We start from the raw sequence: 25,442 nt of genomic DNA, 5'->3' as shown, positions 1-25,442 counted from the left end.
AAAACTAATATAAGAAAACAGGACTGTCTAGATTCACAGAACCACCCCAGTGCAGCTTAACATTCAAGATGATTGCAAGCATTTGTTCAAATTAAATAGTGAAATAGAACATTCCCAGCGGTGGACAACCCAGTCATCCTTCATCAACTGCTTACTGATTTGGAGATCATGAAACAAGAATTTCTGTTAGATTTTCAATTTATAAAATCTTGTGTGTGCACAATGAAGCTAGATTTCAACTGCTTTTTCTTTTCATGACCGAGTTGGTCTCTTCTTTGAAACATCATAGCAGTACTCCCTCTTTGAAACAAGTGCTTGTGTCTGAGGCATATGTGATTGCATAAATTTAATCAACACCTCAACAACACCACTTGCTGTCCGATTACATTTTTCTATTCCCTTAAACTTATCTCCTATGAAACACCCAAACAATAACATGTAGAAAATCAAAAGATATGTAAGTGTTGTCTTATTCTGCTACACATGATTCGGTGCCTTATGATATTATCTGGTAGGTTTAGAGTTTTAGAGAGTTGCTGGTTTTTTTTTTAAGACATCTCTGTAATTATGAAGATGTGCAGAATATTTTCCTTGGCTTATGTCTTCTTTGGTAGAGCTTTTTCTCTTCTTTGCCTCTGTCTTTCAAAACAGACAGAACCAGACTCAACTGAGCTCAGCAGAATTGATGCTTCCTTGATCTTGGCTGCCTTCTTTGACAAATACCAAATAATTTAAGCCCTCTTGATTCCTTGTTTCCATTAGTGTGGCTGAAAGAATACTGTCCGAATCTGCACATGGAACATCACTGTCTGCATTAGGAAAAAAGAAAAAGAAAAAAAGAGAGAACAGCCCAGTGACACACATGTAGTATTAGAAAGCAAACAAAATCAAACAGCTGTTGGAGAAAGTTGGTTTAGGGACCCCATAAAGAGTGACCAATGATTAGAATGTATTCTCTGCTATTGCCTGTATGGATTATAGCTTTAAGCAAATCATTTCAGGAAGGGTGGTCACCACCATTCATGCCTCCACGGGCAGCAATATAGTTGTGAATAAATGACTTGCTAATTTTGGTGGTAAAGACAGCCTGCATTAAACTTGAAGACAAAGTGATTTTAAACTCTACCTTTGCGTTTACACTGCTAATAATGCTGCTAAAGGTTCCTGTAGCATATGCAATTTTCTACCTACTAAATCATTATATATTGGCTCTCCAGATGACTTGTAAAATCTTCTATTATTCTCAAGATTTGAACTTGGCAATCCACTGCATTTTTCCCATTTCTAAAACTATATTTTTTTCTCTAATTTGATGCTATTCACATATAGGGTTGCCAAAAATCTATTGCAGGGATATATTTTAAAAAAAATATATGTAAAAATTACTAACTAAAGGTTCAAGTTATAATCGTTGCTATTTTTTGCATTTATTTTTGTAACATGTACCTTCTTTTATTACACTCCCTCCTTATTTTACTTCACAATTGGAAAATTAAGCATGTGACATTCAGGATTATCTGTTCAAAAGAATTGCAAGCATTGCACTGTTGCACCAGGCAACATACAATTTATTATGTCACTATAATCACATGCCTCCCCAAGCTATAAAGTCAGAAGTCTGTCCTGCATGCTATAGAACATTAGGAAAGATTATCATGAAAACACAAAGGAGAATTTTGATTTTAGCAAGCTGTTAGCAAAATGGGGACATGGAGCAAACTGTGGTCACATAACACAGTGACTGACAGCTATGAAAAATCATTTGATACTCACTTTGTCAGTTCAGGACTATTATGGTAATATTTAGTAATTCAATCCAGACTAAGCCTTTACCAACCAGTACAGCTCTTCTTTGCATTTAGTTTTTGTTTAATAATGCTTTTAATGGGAACCCTCAGGGGCAAGTTGCCTTGGAAAAGGCTCACTGGCAAATACTGAGTGCATGTTTGCAGCAAACTCGTAAGAGAGAAACCTTAAAATAAGGACCCAAGTAAAACTGGGTATTTACAGACCAGACATATGCCGGCTGACCTGCCTAAGTATAGAACACTAGAGGAGCATTCAGATTTGTTTCCTGTATAAGTATCTGGAACTGATGAGGTGATGTTTACACAAATGTGAGTATGAGGTCACTGAGATATTTTTACCAGATATATAGATACATTACTAATTCTTTCCCCAACAGGTCTGAAGAACTACAAAGTATATAAAATATTATAAACCTTTTCAGCCTATACACCACTGTGTTTCTCATTATAGAGAATAGCTTAAAAAAATCAAACCTTGCCTTGGTTTTATTTTGTGAACAAAATAAGCAAGAAAGACTATTTTTGCAGAATATTCTTATCCTATCAAAAGATGGAGAATATAACAAATAAGAATATAACATTGATGAGTTTTCTCCTATGACACAATGTAGGTGAAATTTGCTACTTTCACAATAAGATTTTTGACTACCAGCGCCCTTTCCTTCACTGTTGTGTCTTCTCTTAGCGCAGTGTTCGGCACCCATGAAAGCTTAGTGCCATTCTGCTGTACAAGCCAAAAAAATTCTATGCACAGATGTCAAGTTATGTAGTACAATTCTTGCCTCTCATGTAAGTTAGCGAAACAACCAAATGATTTTTGCTTACTTAGTTGTATAACTGATGGAGACAGAAGATACTGAAAATGAGCAACTGATGAAAAAAATCATTACATTTTGTGGAATTCCCCCAGAACCATTACCAACACCTTGGGAACTATAGGCCATTGCACACTATTGTGAATAATCTCTGGATGCACTTTTCAAAAACTTTTAAGAATTTGAAGGCAGATAGAGTGTGGAGGCAGGTCAGTATATTCATAAGATATCATTCTTTTTTCTTCAGTTTTAACATTGCTAAAATTAGTTGATTGATGTATAGTCATGCTGTGTTATACGTGAGTAAATGCAAAATAAACCATGTGATGTGATCCCCTCAGGTTTCACAAGCAAAGCCTGGCTGAGCCAGCAAAACACCCCAAGAGGAGACGTCCAAGGAACACCTTCATGGAATCTGAGGTCGTGCTGGGGAGTCAACTCCAAGCACCTAAATCCTGAGCGGTTGTCTACACTGTGGGCTGTTGCATAGTGTAGAGTTACCCACCTTCTTTTTAAACAATGTACCTCAGGGCATGAAGCAAGCTAGCTCTGGCAGTCCAAAGCTTTGTACAGGCTAAGTATTCTGCTGAGAAGCAGGCTCCCACTGCGCTTTGCGCTCTCTCAGGTAGACTGTTTCTAACAACTAAAATGGCATGTTCAAAGCTCAGCACTGTACATGCATAGATACCTGTGTCAGGACCTAAACGCATGTAGCTCTGACCTTGCCGGACAATTTTCCTAGTAGTGGTGTGCTTAAAACACAACATCTGAGCCAAACCGTAGGTAAATGAATTATGACACATCTCTCCAGGGGTAGGCAGAATCTTACTCCTGAGAGTCCCGCACTAATTAACACAAGAAACTACAATCACCTGACTCATATTAATGAGGGATGGAGTTTGCTTGCTTAGTCTCCTCTGAGGAGACTGGTCTTAACCTGATAAAATCTGTGCTTCCTCCTTCCCAGTCTCAGCATCTCAGTTGGCTGCTTCCTGCCACGGGGCAGCCGTGGTGCTGAGCTGCGCGATGTATTCTGCCTCCGACCACAGAGTCTTTCCTTGCCTGCTCAGTAGACTGTGTGGGCTCACAACATGTTTTGAAGTCCTGCCTGGGAAGGTGTAAATTTTTGTGATGTCTTGATAAGCAGATGGTTTTTTTGGTGTTTAAGTTCAGAAGGTGACAACATATAAGATGAAAAAATATGTCAGCAGAAAAGCTGATTGGTAGAGACTGAACTAACTGATCTAGAGATGCTGATCTTCTATTACAGCTATTTCAGGGCTAGATCCTCAGCTAGCACAAATTAACAAAGCTCCATAGAAACCAGTGGGATGCTACTGATTTACACCAACCAGCCTGAGACGTTCCTAATTCTAGGTAACATAATCCTATACGATGCTCAGCACCTTCGATATTTTAAAGTATTTAGAAGTGTAGCCGCATTTGCTTTTTCCCATTAATATCCTCTTGTTTTTCTCATACACTGTGTGCCCTTTGTCTCTGTCACACAATGTACATGGTAGTAAACAAGAGACTGGCTAACTTACTGGCATGGCTGAAAGATGTACCCCCCAGTGAACACATTCAAAAGAAATGCTTGATGACATGTTTTTGTTAAGAGTGAAAAAACTGGCTATTGAACCCTGACTTCTCCACCTCAGCTATCTTGATTAGCTCAAGGAGAGAGTTCCTGTGTAGGGAGTATTTTCCTAATACCTGCTGGCCACCTGGAGCTGGAGGTGCTGTGTTTCAGTTTCTGCACATTGCCAGTAAGAATATAAATAGAACAAATATATATCCGTTTTAATACTCCGCTCTGTATTATATATCAGTGGAGATATATCTGTGTTTCCTGTTTAATGAAGCATATGATCTTGCATGGTTTGAGGATGACTCACTGAGTTTTGCTATTCCATTAGGCACTAAAGGTGCTAAAAGTGAGAATTGTGTTCATCCAGCGTTTCTCCACTGCACTAAACTGCTCGAAGCATTGACTGACTGTCTTTTTATTTTAACAATTTTTTCAAAGATCTGTGGACTGAAACCTCTGCATGCAAGCAGCTGTTTTGGGAAATACAGATACAAATCTGTTTATTATCTTGTTTCTTGCTTATAATATCAGAGCCCAAAGAAGGCCAGTTCCACATTTGCTGCGGTATAATTTGCTGTAAGCACCCCTCTTATCCAGTTCACAAAGCAAGAGTCATTTTGCTAAGTTTTAATCACCCAGATCTTACATGTCCAGTTTAAGCTCCTTGCCTAGGCTTCCTTTACAATCAATGGAGAGAGAAAGCAGGAAGAGTAGCTTTGTGAACATGTTTATTTCACACTCTTAACTACACAAGAGCATCCCCTGAACTACAACTACAACTTTCTGGTGATGTCAAACAGCCTAGACAGCCAGTGTAAACTCAATGCTGAAATTTTAGTTGCTTAGATATGTATACCCATGCCACACAAATGTCAGCTCTTATAACGTCATATCATCTGATTTTTTTCCCTCAGTCCAGTATTAGCAAGTATTAGCATGACTTTCCTTGCAGTATCACATGGTTCATGTGCACTTTCTGGAACCAAGCAGCATTTGTGTAGGGGACAAATAAGAAATGACCACACCACCAAGTTCCCCTTTTCCTGCAGTGTTGTAACCACTCACTTTTTTGGAAGAAGCCTTTTCTCTGACCTCTGCTGGCTTTGGGTCAGGCACTCACTAAGCTAAGTGGGGAAGAGGATTACTGAATTTCAGAAAAATACAAAGGAGACTAGATAGAAGGTTTTAAAAATGTCTGTTATCAACACATCTGCTTTAGAGGAGCTTCCGTTTGTCCAAGTGACTGCTTTAAGTTCAGAGAGGTGTGCAAAATAGTTTTTAAAAGGCAGCTGGTTTTAGGAAAATAAACTGATGATTCTCACACAGGGAACATCAAACCAGTACTACTTAGCCAGCAGAGAGTGCAGGCATATAATTAATGGTGAAATCACTGAAGCTAGATTTTAATATTAAATCCCCTCAATGCAAAGTTTTGCACAAAAACTTAAAATAAACAAGCAACATTTTTAGCAAGTACCTTAATTGTCAGAAGAAGTAAACATACTGAGTGACTGGCTTTGGAAAGAAAAGTGGGGGTGTGGAAAAAAGAAACATTACAAAATTCTGTTTCAACTTCCCGCATTTTTTCAGGCAACTTCTCCAGCTTAGGGATTTAAAAATTTGAGGCCAAATATGTTTCCTTCTACTCTTTAGACTTTTACTTTGCATTTCCTCCAACTGCCCTGCATCTCCTCTCACCAGAGGAGCCACTTCTAACAGTAAGAGCGTGGTGCTCTGACATAGCTGCTGAGCAATTAGACACTTTTTCCTTATAGGTCCAGAAGGGATTGTGGGGAGCAGCCCTGATAAGAATAGTCCTCCTGGGTCATAGAGACAAGGAGCTGCTCCAGCTGCTCAATGCCCAGTTGTCTGATGTCGGCAAAGACGTTTGCCAAAACAAACAGGTGCTTCCATCTGTAAAGGGGCACACTTAAGACCTGAAAAAATATAGTGCTGTGTTGTATGTGCAAATGTAAAAAGTTATGTCTGAAATAGATTGTTATTTTTACAGCAATGTGGGCAATCCTGTTAGCATGCTGATTCATGACATTTCATTTGTGGGAAAAACAGCCTTTCAGAACCGAATGGGGACTCTGGTGATGGGGCTTCTGCTCAATCAATTCCCATTGGATTCAAAACCCACTGGTGTCTCAGTCCTCCAGATGGATAGTGCTTCACTTATACAAAAAAATTTTGTTAATGCTACTTAATGCCCACAATCAATGTTCTGGGAAAGACTCTTAAAAGCAAGAAGGAAAAACTCTTACCTGGTAGACCTGGTCCTGGTCCTGAGTTTGCTTCCCTCCCTTCTGAAGCAGCAGTGCCAGAAGCTGATGGTATTGCTCAGGCACATTTACTGCCACTTGATGCCTCCTTTAGAAGAGTAACTCTTGCAATAACAAATCTGTTGTGCCTTTTGCCATCCCCACACTATCCTGTTAGAGTGCTGTCCAGACCACTAACATACTTATTGTCTGTATTAGTTCACCCATACTAGCAATTTGTATGTCATACTGCACCTTCATAAATGTTACTGAGAAAATCTAAGGTTTTCCAGCTCTCCCACCTATGAAATAGCACTGACAGCATTCACAGACCAGCTAAAAGTGTAGCTACCTACAAGTAGGTAAGGCTCAACAAAATTTGGAAGATGTATGAATCCATGTAGGGCTAAGTATCATAGTTATTTTAAGGCTTGCCGTTTCACTTTGCGTGACATTTGGCTCTTTCTTTTGGAACCAAGTCTCCTGGTAAGAGCAGGCATTTCTTGGCAGGAGGCTTACAACAGGAGTTTCATTACACACAAAGGCCAATGACCGCATAACAGTTTTGGAAAATGTTGTCCAGGAAAATCCATCATGGAACAGTCTTTTGGATCACTTGCTTTGGCTGTCATTCTTCTACTACTACTACAAACCAAACATGTACTTCACTTAGTCCCACCTAAAAACAAATGCAAATTCATAAACTCACTAATTAGTAAGTAGCTGGAGAGCTACAGAAAACTGACATGCATGTGTCCCTGAGCAGCAACATTAAGACATCACCAGAACTCTAGTCCTTCAGTCAAATACACAGCATGACATTTTAACAGGCTTAGAAAGACTGTACTTGGGGAAAGAGGGAGATAACCTACAGGCAAACTATGAATACATGGGGAAATAAGCATGTGCACTATAGAGACATGTAAAGAGCTTATCAAGTGTTTAGCCTTGTAAAACACATTTAAATGAAAAGATTATAAGTAGATAAATAAAATTCAAGCTATACTGTTGTCTGATGGGCATTCCCTGTGTGAAAATCCCCAAATGAGCCTGAAGAGAACTTAAGGAGGAGTTTCATGAACTGAAGCATGAAAACATTGAATGGAAGCGTGGAAACAGTTGCTTTGTCTTCCCACCCCAGTGAAGATCCAGCAGTGGATCTGTGGCAACAACAGCTGGGAAAAGCCTATGGAAAGGGAGGAACAGGGGGAAGGCACAAGAAGAAACAGGGCAGCTGGTGGGGAAAACGGTAAGGCTCAAGGACAGAGTGTGTCGAGCAAAACAGGCTGGGTCTGAGAGCTTCTGCCAAAGCTCTGTCTGCATTGAATCTCCCTGCTTACCACAGTGGGCTAGATTTTACCAACTACATTATTATAAAGAGATTTAACAGAATTTGATTTTAAAAGTGACCACTGGCAACAGATTCCCTGAATAAAACATACATTATGGAGTACCAGTATTATTAAGACTGCCTTAAAAGCCCATTATATAACTACATTTTCTGTAGTAAACTGTTTTTCCAACTATTAACCATTCAAACTGGAAGCCTCAATCCATATTTTCCTTTTCAATAACTTGTCCATTTCCAAGAACACTACTTTTGTCTCTGGTAAAAAAAAAAATAAGCAATGGTTTTTCTGTGAGACCTCTGCCTTGTGGCAGAACCTCAAATTTTGGCAAAATAATGTTTTTTATGTTAAGGATATGTATTTGTCATATCAACTAAATCAGTAATGGTTTGCCTGCATTAAGGAAATTAACAGCAGGGGAAAGATCATGCTTGGCTGGTCCATGCTAAGCAGATACTTGCACTTGAGCTGAAAGTTCTTGCAAGTTACGTCTGTGCCAAGCCTCCTCCACTAAAATGATGACAACCTATATTCCAGCCTCTTTCCCCAACTGCAAGCAGCAGGACAGGCTCATATTTTAGCTTCAATCCTGTGAAAAATTTTAACAGATACTGATATAATTGTTTCGTGATAAAAACCAAGAGTTTCTTAACTCCCTCAGTTTGCGTGCCTCTGTTGCCTGTGGAGCTAGGGAACACAGAGCAAAGACGTCTAAGTTAGGAAACCGCATTAGCTTGGGAGTACATCAAAATAGCCAAATCAGTACAGCCCTGTGTCCAGCGGATATTGTGTTCCTGTGGCCATGTGAAAATTAAACATCAGAGTTTTGACTCTGCAGACGTCTGTTTCTGCTCCTGACTAAAGAGATATCTAGAAGAGTATCCTAGACGAGACGTCAAGCTTCTAGACAGCTGCTTTTAGGTGAGATAAAGTCCATCCAAAAGGTAAGACCTATTAGCTCAGGCACAGTGCCTAATTAATTGGCCGTATTCCTTTCCTGAGCTAATCCCAGGCTTAGATTTGTGCCAGATTAAGTATCATCTCTACATTCTTGAGTGAATTACACTCTTGAGAATGAAGATGCACTCAGAGAAACCAGGAAATTACAGTACATGCAAATACCCAAAGCTTTTCATTATAGAATAAGGGTGCAAAATCTGCTGTTAAAAAAACCAAGAAATGATGTTTTATCAGTGCTGGCTTACTTTGGTCCTACCATGTCTGTATGAAGTCTTTAGTCTTGTAATGACATATAAACATGTCATGCATAGACTGGATCTGACATAGAGAGAAATCACAATGGTGATGAACAGACACTTCTAGAGCTATATGATAAAGATTTGTAAAGCACATTATAAACATTAGCAAAATAGCAAATATTCAATGCCAGTGAATTGAATATATGTAGAATCCTGTAGAAATATTACTATGCAGTTGTGGAATTGAGTACTGCATCATACCTGGAATGGATTAGGAAATTTTTAGGAAATCACAAAGTATTGGTGTACCAAAACTGTTTATGAAGCTTGGTGAGTTCCTAGTTCAATAACATTTTGTAAAGAAAACAAATAAACAAGCAAACAAAACCAAAAAAAAAACCCACACAACCAAACCAAACTAAAGCCCTTAAACATTTTGAAACAACTAGGGTTTGGGTATTTTGGAATGAAAAGTAATTCTTTTAACAAGAAATATTTTTTATTTGAAAACCATAGAATTCAAACAGATTAAATTTAAAAAACAAAACAAAAAACTAAACCACATGATGTGAACTAACAGTGAAGTATCTCAACTGATAAAAACTTCCTTTTTGCAGATTTTCAGACTGCACTGTTTACTAAGGCTTCACTTGTGCTCAAGATTTAGCCAGTCAGGAATTACTGCAATATGTGAAAAGTTCTTGTTCTGGCCCAGTCAGGATGTTCATTTCCATGTTTAGATAGTTTAAATCACAGTTGCACAGACAACTTCAAATTTAGCATCACCTTTTCTTTTCTTTTCTTTTCTTTTTAATTTTTGTCTTCACAACCTTAACATTCTCATATAATTGGGATTTGTTGTGCCTCACGTCTTAAGTTTATCTTCCCTAACACCACCTGATTTCATTCATTCACAGTGTGCAGAGCACAGACATGGTGTGTCTCCAGGCTAGAGCTATCATAGTTCAGGCTAGAATACAGGATGCCTTGCTTAGGCACCTGATTTATGCCTCACTATCAGGTAACTACCAATTCAGTATTCCTAAAGTAAACACCTAACTGCCATATTTAGCTGATGGAGAGGGAGTAGATGCCTCTGAAATTGGAACAGATTTTCAACCAGAAGCCTTCTAAAGCTCTTCTGGCTGTACAAGGAACTTAAGCATTTACTTTAGTAGAACAGGGTCATGAAGTATCAAAAATTTAAATGCAAGCTGGATGTGTCTGTGAGGCAGGCTAGTTGCAACCTCACAGGGGTGTTTTTGCTTGGTAATCTTATATATGTTTTACCTAATGCATCATACTTAACAGCACCTGATGAACCTTTACAAGTTCATTAGCAGGTAAATCTTTGCTGTTCCCATTTTATAGGTAGAGCATTTGAGGCAGGGACAAATGCAATGAAAAGAATTGCTGAATCCCACTTTGTTCATGAGGAAAAGGTTATGGGGACAGCAAGTGCTGACCCAGACTCACCTTCAAAAGCTTGGTTGATGACTCCAGTTGCTGTCTCTTTGTCTTCTAGGTAGTGGATGAAGGACAGTGGAGAGTGTCTTACCTCTTGCAGTTTGTCTTGAATATAAGAGAAAGTAGGTCTGTTGTGAGGTTCTTGGGCCCAGCATCTTGTCATTAAGTCACATCTGGAAGAAAAAAATTGTTAAAAGGCAAACATTAAAGGTAATAGAATCATTCACCTCAACACTTACCATTAAATCATCTGAGAAGCAAGTCTGGCCTAGATTTTCAACTTCTGAAAACTTTATATGTTGTACAAACATTATCATCAGCTGTTGAAGGAAAAGCCGATTAAAGATCATTTGTCAGGAATACTCCCTATGAATGCTTCTAATTTTCCAAAGAGCTGTTTTGAGATTGGAAGCAGCTATAACATATTAAAAAAAAAAAAGAACAAAAGAAAACTCACTAATATCTGCACCAAGGAAGTCACTGATGGCTTCTAAGAAAGCAGACAAGGAGCTGATTCTCTCACAGAAAAAAGAAAAGCTATCTAAAATCAGAAATGAACCTGAAGCTACCAGTTTATTTAATCCTTTTCAACTCAACGCCACCTCAAATTTATGAGAAGTTCATGGTGAACCCTCCAGCACAGAAAGGGTTAATTTAGACTTCTGTTTCCAGACCAAAACAAATAGGAGCAAGTTTTCTCATCAAAGGCATAAATGATATGAGTTTCCTCCGGGTTCAGGGATCTTAGCCCACCTCATACACTGTCTGTACTATTCAGTGGAAAACTGCCCCTCCTGTTTGTCTAAAGGATAGGGCTGATTAATTATTGCTTACTCAGGGTGAGTCTAGGCTACACAAAACCAAATCCTACAAAAGTCAGGGGAGCCAGGCTGAAAACCAAAACACAGCCAGCATCTGGACATGCTAAGTGTTGTGAGTAGAGGGAGGTCTTAGAATCTCAAAGCCGGAGAGCAGTGTTTAGCAGCTAGTGAAAGGCGGGTTCAGGAAGCTGCTACTGGAATGTGGTGTATTCACCTCTAAGCCCTAAGTTCAAATCCTCCCCTGACAAACAGCCTCCCAGACCTGCTGCTATGTGATAGCAGGCATTATGTGAAATGAATTGGCTTGCTCAGATCCTTGCTTATCCATCTTAAAAAGGAGACTACTGTCCTTCGGCACAATTGGGTATTTTACAAAAGCCTTCATGACAGGTGGGAAAAATCTCTAGACTTCTGCTTTTTTCAGTGATATTTTTCACTAAAATATTGCTGTTGGGTGAGAAATGTGAGTAGAAAAATCGTTTCAGGACCACTTTTCATTAACCTGTATCATGGTTGTACAGCTGGACAAAGTGATTCTGTTTTTTGAGAGGATCCAATGAAATCTTGAAAATCCATGTTTAGAATCTAAAAAGCAGTAGTGACTTACAAAAGCTCTGAATCACTTCATTAGCTTACTTTCAGGTGCACTGGTTATTGATAACACTGAAAATATAGATGGAAAAGTACTGAATAGGACTCAAAATTAGGTGAAATAACTCTGGCTTTCCTTCTGCTGCCAGTAAACTGTCTGGATCACACTGAATTTGAAAGCCAGCCTTGGATGCTGGAAGCCAAACAATCTGCTTTCTGGTCATCCTGGTTAGTAGGATATCCAAGTAAAAACAGAAGTTCCGGTGCTCTGCTCCAGCTTAGCACTTGGGATCTCATGAGAAGAGCCTCATACCAGGTGTAGCAATGAAGTAAAAGAGCTGGCTGAATATACTTCTCCTCTAACAGAAAGAAACAGACAACTACAGGCCAGCAGAGGGAGGAAGAAACAAGAAATAATACGTAAGTAATAGACATATGGAATGGTTTGTGTTGGAAGGGACCTTAAAGACCTGCCATGAACAGGGACACCTTCCACTAGACCAGGTTGCTCAAAGCCCCATCCAGCCTGGCCTTGAACACTGCCAGGGATGGGGCAGGCACAGCTTCTCTGGGCAACCTGTGCCAGTGTCTCACCACCCTCATCATAAAAAAATTCTTCCTTATATAAAACCTAAATCTACATTCTTTTCATTTATGAAACGTAAACATGACAAATGTGGATTCTGAACATTTTTGTATTCCTAAAACCAATCTCTGTCTTTCTTAAATAACTATTATTTTACTGGACAATCTGCTCTATAAAACCATTCAGCTCATTGTCCCCACACAATAACAAAAGCCATTTGTTATTGAATGGGTATATTCACTGCTGCCAAGACATTCAGAACTGGAATTTTCTCATTTTAATGACAATCTATATTCTTAGTTCCTAAATCAAATTACTTGCCTGGTGGCTTAACATGTTAACACCAAATAGAACTGATATTGTTCACAAAGTATTTCATTCAGATTGGATTTAGGTTTCTAATGGCAAAAACATTCATGCTGTCTCATAATATATTGGCAAATTTTGCATGGACAGCTATTTGTGGCATGATAGTTAGCTTTCAGGCATGTTGTGACATCCAAGGTTTTAAGTCAATGGCACAAACTTTCACTAGCCCAGAAATGCGTCAGCATGAGTCCAGTCAGAGGGTGAAAGCCAGGTTAACATCCTGAGAGGTACACGAATGACAAGCACATTTTGGGGGGAGCCAAACACGGGCTAGTAAGTAGTACATTGCTCTAGTATGAGGAATAGACACAGAAGATTCCCCTACTTCATGGAGAAAAAACTTCCAGGAAGAAATGAAAAATAACAGATCCAAACATAACATCAGTTAAAGGTTTATGTTAGGTTTAAGAACTAGCCTGTACATTTAGATGTACCCCTACACAGCTACACTTCACAACTGTATTTTATCTGGATGGGACAATTGGTAACCACATGTCCAGTAGAGTTTCATAGAGTGAACAATACCTGAAATGAGCTTTAACACACAAAAGCCACAGGACATTACTAATTTTCTCTCACATGAAATGGAAAATAAAATTGACATGGGTATTTTCTTAAAAAAGGAGGAATTTTGTTGGGATGAAGAGCCCATGCTTTCATCTGATGCTTTCTGAACTTCCCTCTTCCATCTTTCTGAACTTCTCTTCCACCCCCCAGATCCCCCTAGGAAGGCATTCCGGGAACCAAACAGCAGAAGCTCTTAGCAATCTAAAGGTTCTTTATCAAACTCAGTTATGTAACTTCACATGGGAGTGAGCATTTGGTGAGACGGCAGCTTTGAGTCAGCAAGTGGCACACAACTCTTACACAAATTCTCCCGACTGTAATCCACAGACTTCCAGGATCTCTGTTAAATTAACTTGGTTCAGTCCAAATTTTGGCATGCTCTTGCATGCAAACCACACCCCCAGGTATCTGTGCTAGGTGTGGATCTCTGACTGTAAAAGTAGTGCCACTAATATCTAATGCATGTTTCAATTAATGTGGCTCATTTATAGATCCCCAAGCCCCTTTTCCAAATTATTACCGTGCTTCACCTATTCGCACTTCTTTGGAGGAAAGCAGATGAGCAGTCCCTGGAGTAACATTGTGTGGAAGTGGGAGGAAATTTCTCCCCCGTGCTGGAAAAAAAAAACAAACCCAAAACAAAACAATCCCACTTCCTTAGTGCTTTTACACCCTAAGGTTTCTGTGTCAGCCTTACTTGCCCTTGCAGTGTAAACCTACCACAGATTCCTAAACACTTCTCATATGAAGTAGTTTGGCCTTTGAACTCTCTTCCTATCAGTGATGGTTTGTTTTGTCAAATGACAATAAGCAAGCCAAAGTGCTGAGGAGACAATTACTGATTGCTGATGTCCTGTTGCAGGTTCAAAACCACAAGGAGGGAAGCAGGAATGTCAAGAATCCCAGCATGCCATTAATGACCTAGCAAAGTAGCAAAAAGCTATTTACGCTACTGACAGAAGCTGCATGCAGGTGCTGAGTGTTCACCAAATGAGATAAAAGATGATACAAGAGTCTAAGAGCTCATTCAGCCCCTTGGCTTTCAAACATTAAGTTACTGCTATTAGGCCCTGATCCTACAAGTTACAACAGGCAGACCAGTGGTTAAGCCCTATCTGCTATATACCAAATTTAAAATCTGGGACCTTAAAAATTATGTCAAGCAGTTTTCTTAATGCTTCAGAAAATCTGGTCACTTGTTTCAAAGGTAAATTGTAAGCCTTAGTGTGATCTTGAATATCAAACGAGTACATGGGTATACATTACCTCCTATGCTTTCTTATTCACAGGACAGCTGTCAGCAATTTTTGAGGAAAACTTTATCAGCAGAAAATATTGAGCTGAAATTGCTTTGGGCTCTTGTTTGTTCTGTGACTTCCAGTTTTCACTCTGTTCTTAAAACAAAATCTTAATCTCTTTGGTTTTTCAGTTCCTCCAAGTGCTAAAGCTTACGCAGGGTTTTTTGGTTTATTGCTGTTATGGTGTTTCAGCTATACCTACATAATGATAAATAATCACTCCCTCTGGAACTCAGAGCATGATAATTGATCTGAAGCCTAACACAGATTTCTGGGCTTGCCAATCACAGAATAATTCTCAAGCCACTTTCTCAGCACCAGGAGCAAGAATTGTGCACTTTAAATAGCCTTTCCTATTTGTAGGGACAACTTCCAGGTGCATTGCTGTGACCGCTTATGCAGAGTGGGTGATACAGGAACTGAGACTTGAAAATACTGAGTGATTGTTGGGCTTAGATTCAGCTTCCTCCTTTATAGAATAGTAAGGGTTGGAAAGGACCTTAAGATCACCTAGTTCCAACCCCCCTGCCATGGGCAGGGACACCTCACACTAAACCATGTCACCCAAGGCTCTGTCCAGCCTGGCCTTGAACACCGCCACGGATGGAGCATTCACAATCTCCCTGGGCAACCCATTCCAGTGCCTCACCACCCTTACAGGAAAGAACTTATTCCTTATATCCAATCTAAACTTCCTCTGCTGAAGTTTTGACCCATTACCCCTTGTCCTATCACTACAGTCCCTAATGAAGAGTCTCTCTCCAGCATCCTTATAACCCCCCTTCAGATACTGGAAGGCTACTATGAGGTCTCCCTGCAGCCTTCTCTTCTCCAGGCTGAACAGCCCCAACTTCCTCAGCCTGTCTTCATATGGGAGGTGCTCCAGTCCCCTGATCATCCTCATGGCCCTCCTCTGGACTTGTTCCAACAGTTCCATGTCCTTTTTATGTTGAGGACACCAGAACTGCACACAATACTCCAAGTGAGGTCTCACAAGAGCAGAGTAGAGGGGCAGGATCACCTCCTTCGACCTGCTGGTCATGCTCCTTTTGATGCAGCCCCGGATACGCTTGGCTTTCTGGGCTGTGAGTGCGCACTGAAGCTGGCCCATGTTCATTTTCTCACTGACCAACGCCCCCAAGTCCTTCTCCGCAGGGCTGCTCTGAATCTCTTCTCTGTCCAGCCTGTAGCTGTGCCTGGGATTGCTCTGACCCAGCTGTAGGACCTTGCACTTGGCATGGTTAAACTTCATGAGGTTGGCACCAGCCCACCCCACAAGTGTGTCAAGGTCCCTCTGGATGGCATTCCTTCCCTCCAGCGTATCAACCGAACCACACAGCTTGGTGTCATCGGCAAACTTGCTGAGGGCGCACTCAATCCCACTGTCCATGTCAGGACAAAGATGTTGAACAAGACCGGTCCCAACACCGATCCCTGAGGGACGCCACTTGTTACTGGTCTCCAGCCGGACATTGAGCCATTGACCACAACCCTTTGCATGCGGCCATCCAGCCAGTTCTTTATCCACCGAGTGGTCCATGTATAAAACTGATGTTTCTCCAGTTTAGAGACAAGAATGTCATGTGGGAACACCTCTCCTTGTATGGGTTTGATCCACTATGTGTATTAATTTTATTTTTTTCATTGCAAGAATTTTGCAATTAAACCTGAATTTTGTGCTCAAGAGACAAATGGAAATTGAAAGCTTTATCTAGATCAGCTAAAGACTATCCAGATGTGCAGACTTCTCTTTTGCAGTACTGCTTCAGCCTTTCTTACTGGCTTTTGTAAGCATTATATCTGCAAAGAGGGCACAATTTATTTTCCACAAATGTTCTAATATTATCCAAATTCCTGCAGCTGCCATTGAGAAAGACAGTTATATCTGCTAACACAGGTACATGGTGTGCAGGGGCTGGTAATTTCTTTCTTAAAGGGATCTTAACTTTAAGACAGACAGGCACTCTCAGTCTGTTATCACATTATTACCAGATTTATGCCCAAGACTGACTTTATAAAGTCTCTGAAATCCCATTTAAAAGATCAATATCCACCATTCAGCTTGAACACTTAAGTTCTTACTCACAGGCTCCACTACTGAATGAATTAGTAGCAGGCTGGCAGCTACAAGTGCTACCTCTTTTATCTGAAAAAAACAAATGAAGGATGTTGAACCTTGCTTGGGTATAAGTAACATTCAAAATAATGGTCATCTGGCAGTAAGTCTCTTGTTTCTTATGAATATTATCAACAACATTTGAACAAAATTAACTTACAGGTCATCAGGACAATTGTTTGGAAATTCCAGCGTTCCTCCTGACCGTACATGGTGTAAAACTTCTGTATTGGAGAAACCTGGATATGGTTGTTGACCCAAAGTTAATGTTTCCCACACTAAGACTCCAAAAGCCCTAAGAAACAACAACAAAAAATAATTATCATAGTCACTATGAACAATCTCCCTGTCAACAGCTAAAATACGTCTAACCTAAGAATATGACTCGGTTAGAAAAATTAGGAGTAAGAAGTTTCAATTTGTTGTGAAACAATTCAGATGTCCAGCCTCTGAAATAGCTAAAATAAATGTGCAGAACTAACACACTTTCCCAGACCAAGATGCAGCTCAGAAGTCACTGAGTGCCCACAGCTTCCCTGGGCAACACTCCTTGGTTGAGCATGTCATCACTTAAACAAGTGTTTAGAAATCTCTACAGGTGTTGTAGAAAATGGAGAGAGACAAGTTCACCTAAGCACCACTCATAAAGCAATCAGCACCTTATTTGGTTTGGCACAGAGTGCTAAACAGCTTGCTTAGATGAATGTGTGGCAGTCAAATGGATAGGCTGAAAGGCTGAGGACTTGGACAAGATTGGTGAGCTGTAACCCACCATAACTACCTATGGCTTCTGAAATCAAAACTTGTGTGAATGTCTGGTTTAATGGATCTGATTTAGGTTGGGGTTTTTTTTCATGCTTCCCGACAGTGGGTCTCTGCTTCTTCATCATAAACTGAATCCTACCCTAAATTTATCTTAAGTAAACCTCCACAGTGAAGTACTATGACCTTCCCTTGTGATGATGCAAAAAAATCTGTACTTCAAAATAAAGAAGTCACCAGAAGAAGGAGAAATGGGGTAGGGAAAGTATTTGACTGTAGAAAAGAAATACCAATTAAACTAATGGAGAACAAAATGGATCAGCGTGCAGGTAGTAAATTCACTGACTAATCAAGCAAAAACCACAATTGTGGTTCTAGTATAAAATTGTTCAATTGAGTGACACTAGTTCTTCCCAACCAGAATCCAAACCTAGAGCTCAAAGCATTAAGAAATACATCCATATAGGTACTGTCTTGTGCCAAACTCCTCATTAGCTCATTAAAATATCACTTAGGAGGAAATCTGCCTTAGCCTAGAAATTGTTAAAGATGGCAATATTCAACCTTATCATTCCTCCTGTAAACCAGTATTTTCTTGCTGTGGGATTTAGTGAGACACACAGCTGTGTGGCTGCTATTACTTACCAGGCATCAGAGCGATTTGTAAAGACACCATCAATGAGGCTTTCAGGAGCCATCCACCTCACAGGGAGTAAGCCTTCTCCTCTTTTCCTATAATAATCATTTTTATAGATATCTCTGGCAAGTCCAAAATCACCGATCTTTACTATCCGGGAAGAGCTCTCATATTCCTTCTTAGACACAAGGCAGTTGCGAGCAGCCAGGTCCCTGATTTGCAAGGCAGAAATGAGAGGATGGAGTTAGTATTGCAGAAAAACTCAGGTCAGAAGAGACCTCTGGACATCATCTGGTTCAACCCTCTCTTCAGAGCAGTGTCACCTTTGAGGTCATATTAAGTGGCTTAGGCCTCATCAAGTTAAGTTTTGCATATCTTCAAGACTGGAGGTGACACAACTCTTCAGAAAAACCTGTTCCAGTGACTGATCCTGCACATGGTGAACAATATTATCTAATTTCCTTTGCTTTAACTTGTGCCTATTGCTTCTTAGCTTTTTCATGTGCACCCTTGGGAAAAGTTTGCCTCTGTCCTCCCTGGCTACCCATTAGGCAGACGAAAACAGTAAATGGATCTCCCCATATGCCTCTCTCTTTTACATGGGATATAATTCTTTCCTAGGGTGCAATGAGGCCTGGATTTAGATCTTAGATCTCACTATTTTGTGAGAGAACTTTAGGTGATTTTTAGCAGAAAAGCATAATATTAAATTTTGACTCCAGGGCTGTCACCTTGCCTGATACATTGTGATATCTTTCTAGGTATTTTTTTCCAAGATTAGACAATCAGTCTGTATATTGTGGGCAAACCTTGGAAGACTAAGGAAGTAAGTTCTGTACCTGTGTATAAAATGCATTTTCTCTAAATAGACACAGCCTTTGCAAATATCCAAACATATATCCAAGAGGTCAGTCACTGTGAGTAAAGGACTCTGAAGCTACAAGAAATAAAGATAGAAGTTAGCCATGTCTTCCAGCTTTACAAACTCAGAACGGCAACCTCCCTCTGCAAAGATGGTATTGTTTCTTCATTTGAAATGTATAGGATCTTTCCAAAACATGCAAAGCACAGGTGCAAAATCTCTGTAAGTCAATAAAGTGCAGGCTAAATGTTGTCAGGGTAAACTGCCAAATCACTGCACTGCAAGACAGGTGAACACATCCTGTTCCTTGATTTAGGGCTAAGAATATCCTGGGACCTTAACAGTGGAAGAAATGGAACCCTGAAAATTTCCTCCTACTATCAGATCAGGTTTTCTTGCTGCTGTAGTATTCAGTATAATATATTATTCTAATAAAATACACATATATACTTTTCAGTAGAATTCAATAGTGACTGTGCATTTGATCTGATCATGTAAATGAACTTGACAACTGCTATGATGCTATAAAATTTCAGTGTTGAGTACTTTTGACCTACAATTCTACCATCCAAATTATTGATCTGCATGCAAACTGGAAAAAAAGAGACTTAATTAAAAATGTTTATTATTTATTATTTTCTCCTCTTTCCTCCTAAAAAATTTCAGGATACAGGCAGAGGTACATCTGTATCCCCTATATGGCTGGACTATGCAGTCCACTTGAAAAAGGGAAAAACTGCAAATCTGTGGGCAGTTGCAGGTTAAAACCATGTGTCTCGTGGTTTTTATCCTACCTTTTGCTTTCTGGCTCCTCGTAAATAGCTAAGTAGATCCCCTCCTTCCATCAGCTCCAGTATAAGGTACTGAGGTTCATTTAACAGGCACACACCAAGTAGCTTCAGAATGTGAGGGTGATCAAATTTACTAAAGATAAGCAAAAAACTGTAAGATTACAAACGAGTACTCCAGCTGATTGAGAGCTAGTAAAGTCCATATAGCTGCAAGCAATGAATGAACAGTTTGGCCTTTACAATCCTGCTTTTACCAGCAACATGATTTAGTACTCAGAGTGACAGATCCGCTGTCATGAGGAGAGTTCAGATATCCTTTCAAAACACAGGCTTATACTGTACGTTGTTGGGCAATTTAATGCATGCATGGATATTAAAAGTACACTTCTTCATATTTCTAGGAAGCAAAAAAAGGTAAGCAAATGGCAATCTTATCTAAGAATAACATGAATTGCCGCCTGTATATTAAAGTTACCTGTATTATTTTGATAGAGTACTTTTACTACTATATTCCCTGTAGAACTGCTGATTCAGAGAAATGCAGAGAAAGATAAAAGCACAAGATGCTACATATTATTTTACAATTTAGAGAACTGTTTCTCACAGTATGTTTTCAAGAGAAACAAAATATGCGCAAGGAATACTTGCAGACATGCTAGTGATTGCTTGTGTGTGTCCAAAAAGATAAGGATTACCACAGAGCAATCAGAACTCTCAGATCTAACACTTCTCAAAGAATGAAGAACATTTATTGCCCCTATCAGTGCCCATATTTTTGCAATCACATTTCTTATGTTAGAAAATGGTTTCCTTTTTGCATGGCTGTGTGAAAGGACTCAGACCAGCAGTCAGAGAAACTTGACTCGGGGCAACTGATGGTGTCCAAAATGCTGTCAAATACACCAGTGTAAACAAACAAATAAAACAGAGGGGCAGGCATTCTCCTTCTAACCTCTTTCAATTCACATAATCTTAGGTGTGGGCAAAGACTTCAGCAAAAAGCTTGATTTGGATTTGACACTTCCCCCCCTCTTCCGCCCTGAGCACATATCTCTCAATCAGACAAACTTTGGCACTCTCGAGAACAAAGAGAGGGGAAGGAGCACCTGGCAGTCTCCTTACAACTCACACAGACCTTTCTCCACTGAGCTGTCATTCCTTACTTTCCAAGCGATGGATACACAGAAGAAATTGCTACACATATTTGTACACAAATGACTTGCGAATAACCATTATCAAATGACTTTTTGAAATACAGACAACTCAATTTCCCCATTGCTGCAGAGCAATAATAGAAAAAAGTCCTTGCTTAACTGGAACGTATGCATGACATCCAAAAAGGAAGCAAAATAAAAGTTGTATTTAAATATTTAACATTAAGGTTTGTAAACAACCAGTTCTGGTTATTTTTTTCTTTCTGCCCTTGGTTTCATTTATAAGACCTTACAGATGAGTATCAAGAAAAATCATAAAGCCCTCCACAAGAGAATTAAATCTTTCATTTTTCATGTAAAAAAAAAAAGAAAAATATTTAAAGCATATAAAAGTACCATTTTTAAATTATTGTTTAATTATTACTCAGAATATAAAACATTTAAAATCTTTTTTCTATTCTTTTCATTTCTATCTCGTTATATTGGTGTACATAGTGGCCAAAATCAGTGTTTACATTTAAATGTAATAATTTCCAATTATATATTTTTCCAGGGTTTCTGGTTTTGGATTATTAGCTGCAACAAGAAAGCAGAACTCAGGAAGCGTCAGAGACTTTAACAATGGATACGTGCAATTTCAATACTACACAGAAACAAGAACTTAACTGGTAGACTAAAGATAGATTGCAGAAAGTTTACACACAACACTTATTCTTTGTCATTAATTTACACTTTAATGACAAGGTGCCATTTTGGTTTTCATAAGCTTCTTACTTCATTCAATGTACAGTGTGTGGAAAAAGAAAAAAAATGCAAGTCATTTTTTAAAAAACATATAAACACGAAAAAGGATGCTGTGAAAACTAATTTCAAATTTAGTAACACTGTGTTTTCTATGTACAGGGTGTAAAATAATTCAGTTTTCCAAAGATGCTTCTAATTCTGCATTTATGAAGTAAGAGCCAGAGAAGTGCAGAGGTGCATCTGAAAACTAAACCATAATCCCAGTTTTATGTTACCAGACGAAAACTTCAGCTGCACTTCTACTTGTTTCTGTGGATACTCTGGAAAACCAGATTTCCAGCTGACACGCAGACTTTTCCATGTGAAATTCTCACCCTGGTAAGAGATGCATTATTTTTTGAAGTCTGTCTCAATAGAAGGGGTGTCTGTCAGCCTCTAGTGGTAAGTATGCACATTTTTTAAAAAGCAATTTCCACTGTAAATTGAAGCTTCAAGGCATCACCTTCTTTTGATATGTTTATTCTGGTAAAATGAGATTAGCCAAATGTTGCCCAATTGCCTTTAGCAACTAACTTAGTTTTAGGTGGGCAAAGATACTGAATTACATCAGTCCAAACCTCAGTACATTCATATGAGCATACCAAACTTGCAGTCTGTATCTTAAATTTTGCTAATCAGATTTGTAATTTTATTTGCATAAGATTCATCAGTAGTGACTTAAAGTTTTAGCAGAAGGAGAAAACCCCAAAAATGCCACAGTAATTTGTTTAGAGAAAAGCATTTCTTTCATTCTTCTTGAAGACTACCAACCTTATGGCTTCAAAGGGTACCCCGTGGCAAAGCTGTCCCTACCTCATTAAGTGTGCCTCCTTCAAGAATTCACTCTTCTCGTGGTCTGTTGCACCCTTCTTCAAAGTCTACTCAACAGAAAGCAAAAGTGTAATAAAACTTAAGTCACCACCATCATTATCACAAGGCACTTAAGTAAAGCAATCAGACATAGACATGGCCTTAAATGGAAGTTATTTTCCAGCATTTGTTACAAGGAGTTAGGCTCAACTCTAAGCTTTACTGCAAGGAAACACCCAAATCTCTCAACACCTGTTTCTGTGGTATAACCTCTGAGCCAAATCTCTCTACACATCACATTCTGTTACCAGAGGAATACAAAGCTGCAATTACCTTGACTGCTACTTTGGACTCTCCACTTCCATCTGCCAGGATATCTACTGCAGTCCCTTCATACACCTCTCCAAATGCTCCGCTTCCTAACAATTTATGTAAATTCAGTTTGTCGCGAGGGAAAGCTGGCAATGATTCAATCTCTGCTTGAGAAGGAAGAATGCTACAAAACAGCAATACTGGTCACTTGCTCATATCGAAAAGCATTTGAAATGTTACTAAAATTCTTCCTTACATGAATCTGGAACTAGCTGTCTCATCAGATACATTTAAGGGGGGCTCAGGTGAAACCTAAATATTTTGGAAGTTATTGGAAAACATCAGGTCTTCCGTTCCCATTCATCTGCATTTCTTGCCAACGTGAACATGCAGGGTGGGTTAGGGGCAATCCAGGCCAGGGGGCATGCCAGAGAACCAGCATGGAAGAGCCTACTGTCCTGGGTTCAGCAGTAGCAGTCACTTTTCTCCTTCTTGGTAGCTGGTGCAGTGCAGTGTTTTGACTTTCAGCTCGGGAACAGAACTGATAGCGATGTTTTGGTTTGGCCAAGGACTTTGTGAGCCTCATGCTCTGCCAGGGAGGAGGGGAAGGCAGGAGGAAGCAGAGACAGGACACCTGACCCAAACTGACCAAAGAGGTATTCCATACCACAGCACGTCATGCCCAGGAGGTAACTGGGAGTTAGCCGGAAGGGCAGGGAGTCTGCAGGGTTGGAGGAGGTATCGGTCGGTGCTTGGTCGGGGCTGGGGGGGCAAGTTATCGGTCAGCTGGTGGTGGGGTGTTATATTCTCTTCCCTTGTTATTTCCTTTATCATTATTATCATTGGTGGTAGCAGTAGTGATTTGTGTTATACCTTAGTTACTAAACTGTTCTTATCTCAACCCGTGGGAGTTGCATTCTTTTCAATTCTCCTCTCCATCCCTCCGAGAGCAGGGGGAAAGCAAGAAAGGGGGGGGAAGTGAGCGAACGAATTACCTGACTGGGTTTAAACCACGACACCTACTTACAAGCAGATCTGCCTTTCAGTGCAGATGCAGCCCTTAACTCCACCTTGAGGTGTCAGGGACGGTGAAAACTAGTCCATGGAAGCCCTTTTAGATGTTTTTGCCCTGAAAATACATTTTCTTCAAGGACGTACCTTACAGCATAACAGGCATTGGATAATCCCACTGTATCAATCATGCCCCTGAGTTGAGCTAGTTCTTTATCTTCTTTGATAAACACTATCTGTCCAGGCAAAGCCTTTTTTCCGGATTTCCATCTTTGGTGCCATACTGGAACAGAAAAGCAGACCATCAGATATTTTACTCTGAGAGCATCCCAACATGTCAGCAGGCTGAAAGGCTACAGGTTTTTTGTCCTTGTGGTCAACATGACCACCCAGAAGTTTATGTAAGAAAGACATTTCCATCTGGGCATCACCTTTTTCCCACAAAACACAGGCAACTGCTCCTTGAGATGAGAAATCAGTCAAACATCCACTTCCACATGTGGTAAGACCCTAGTCTGAAGGGATGATGCTTTATCCCAGGGGGACGATGAGGAGTGAGAGGGCAGGACCATCTGCATCTCAGGGTAATCTCTACATCCTTTATTTAAGGACAGAACTTAAGAAGAAAAATATGGGACCCTTTGGTGAATAACTACAGTACCCAACTTGAGAATTATAAGGTACAAGTTTTTATAAGGATACACACAGGAACATTTGCATTCTTTCAGCATTCCTGTGCTCTCCCTGCAGGGAATCAACAGCAAGAAATGCCTGAAATGGAGTGAATTGGTGTACCGTGCTTGATACTGAAAACATAACCATCTATTTCTAGGGTCTCAAAGGATAAGACTATACAAATTTCTGCCATCGCCCACCCTGGGGACTGTTCAGTATTTCCTTAAATCTGGAAGCCAATCATCTCCTACCACCTGAACTGCCTTTTACTGAGGCCTGACTAATCAAGGATGTGCAAAAAACTCAGCCACATACCAAAGCCAAATAGCATGACCACAGTCAAGCCCAGCATAACAACTCCAGTCACAACAGCAATGGCAATGACAGCGTCTGGAGAGATCGTAGTATCTGGTAAATAGAAGGGGAAAATTGATTACTGACTGAGTATAAAAGTTATGTCAGTCCTATGGAGTTGAGCAAACCTGAGACAACCCTTGACCTGCCTATTGCATAAATGTCTTCCTCTGCCCAAGGCTTTCTTGTAGGCTGTATGTATGTATTTGGTCAGACTAATCCTCCTCCCCCAGCTCTGGGCCATTCCTGGGGTGACGACCTACTGTGTACATGGAAAGAGAAAATGCTGAACTGTTTGGCTGCTCAAAGTGGGATTTTCAAGAACACCCACAGAACATAGGTCTAACATTCTGACTGAAGGCACAAAGTAATCCTCACATCCTTACCCAGCGAGGGAGCTTGCATTTATTTCAAGAAACACACCACAATGCTGAGTACAGGACCACAGAC

General features: G+C 39.9%; 1 protein-coding gene across 1 annotated transcript in view; it reads right to left on the bottom strand.

The window, feature by feature from the left end:
• The window catches only part of ROS1 (ROS proto-oncogene 1, receptor tyrosine kinase), a 71,748-nt gene continuing 46,306 nt past the window's right edge, over nucleotides 1-25,442 (bottom strand). The window contains exons 35-44 of the mRNA XM_061460056.1: nucleotides 24,954-25,046; nucleotides 24,111-24,246; nucleotides 22,974-23,136; nucleotides 22,644-22,708; nucleotides 19,897-20,026; nucleotides 19,080-19,177; nucleotides 18,249-18,452; nucleotides 17,002-17,136; nucleotides 10,503-10,666; nucleotides 1-809 (exon numbers count right to left, since the gene is read on the bottom strand). Coding sequence (XP_061316040.1) covers nucleotides 664-809; nucleotides 10,503-10,666; nucleotides 17,002-17,136; nucleotides 18,249-18,452; nucleotides 19,080-19,177; nucleotides 19,897-20,026; nucleotides 22,644-22,708; nucleotides 22,974-23,136; nucleotides 24,111-24,246; nucleotides 24,954-25,046 — 1,334 coding nt within the window. The 3' untranslated portion in view covers nucleotides 1-663. The remainder of the gene's footprint in view (nucleotides 810-10,502; nucleotides 10,667-17,001; nucleotides 17,137-18,248; nucleotides 18,453-19,079; nucleotides 19,178-19,896; nucleotides 20,027-22,643; nucleotides 22,709-22,973; nucleotides 23,137-24,110; nucleotides 24,247-24,953; nucleotides 25,047-25,442) is intronic.

The sequence above is a fragment of the Pezoporus flaviventris genome, unplaced genomic scaffold (assembly GCF_033815535.1).
Source record: "Pezoporus flaviventris isolate CSIRO_AGI_PZ_B2104156 unplaced genomic scaffold, CSIRO_AGI_Pfla_v1 ptg000031l, whole genome shotgun sequence".
Taxonomy (NCBI): Eukaryota; Metazoa; Chordata; class Aves; order Psittaciformes; family Psittacidae; genus Pezoporus; species Pezoporus flaviventris.
The sequence above is the reverse complement of the archived record's forward strand: the minus strand, read 5'-3'. Positions and strand labels throughout refer to the sequence as shown.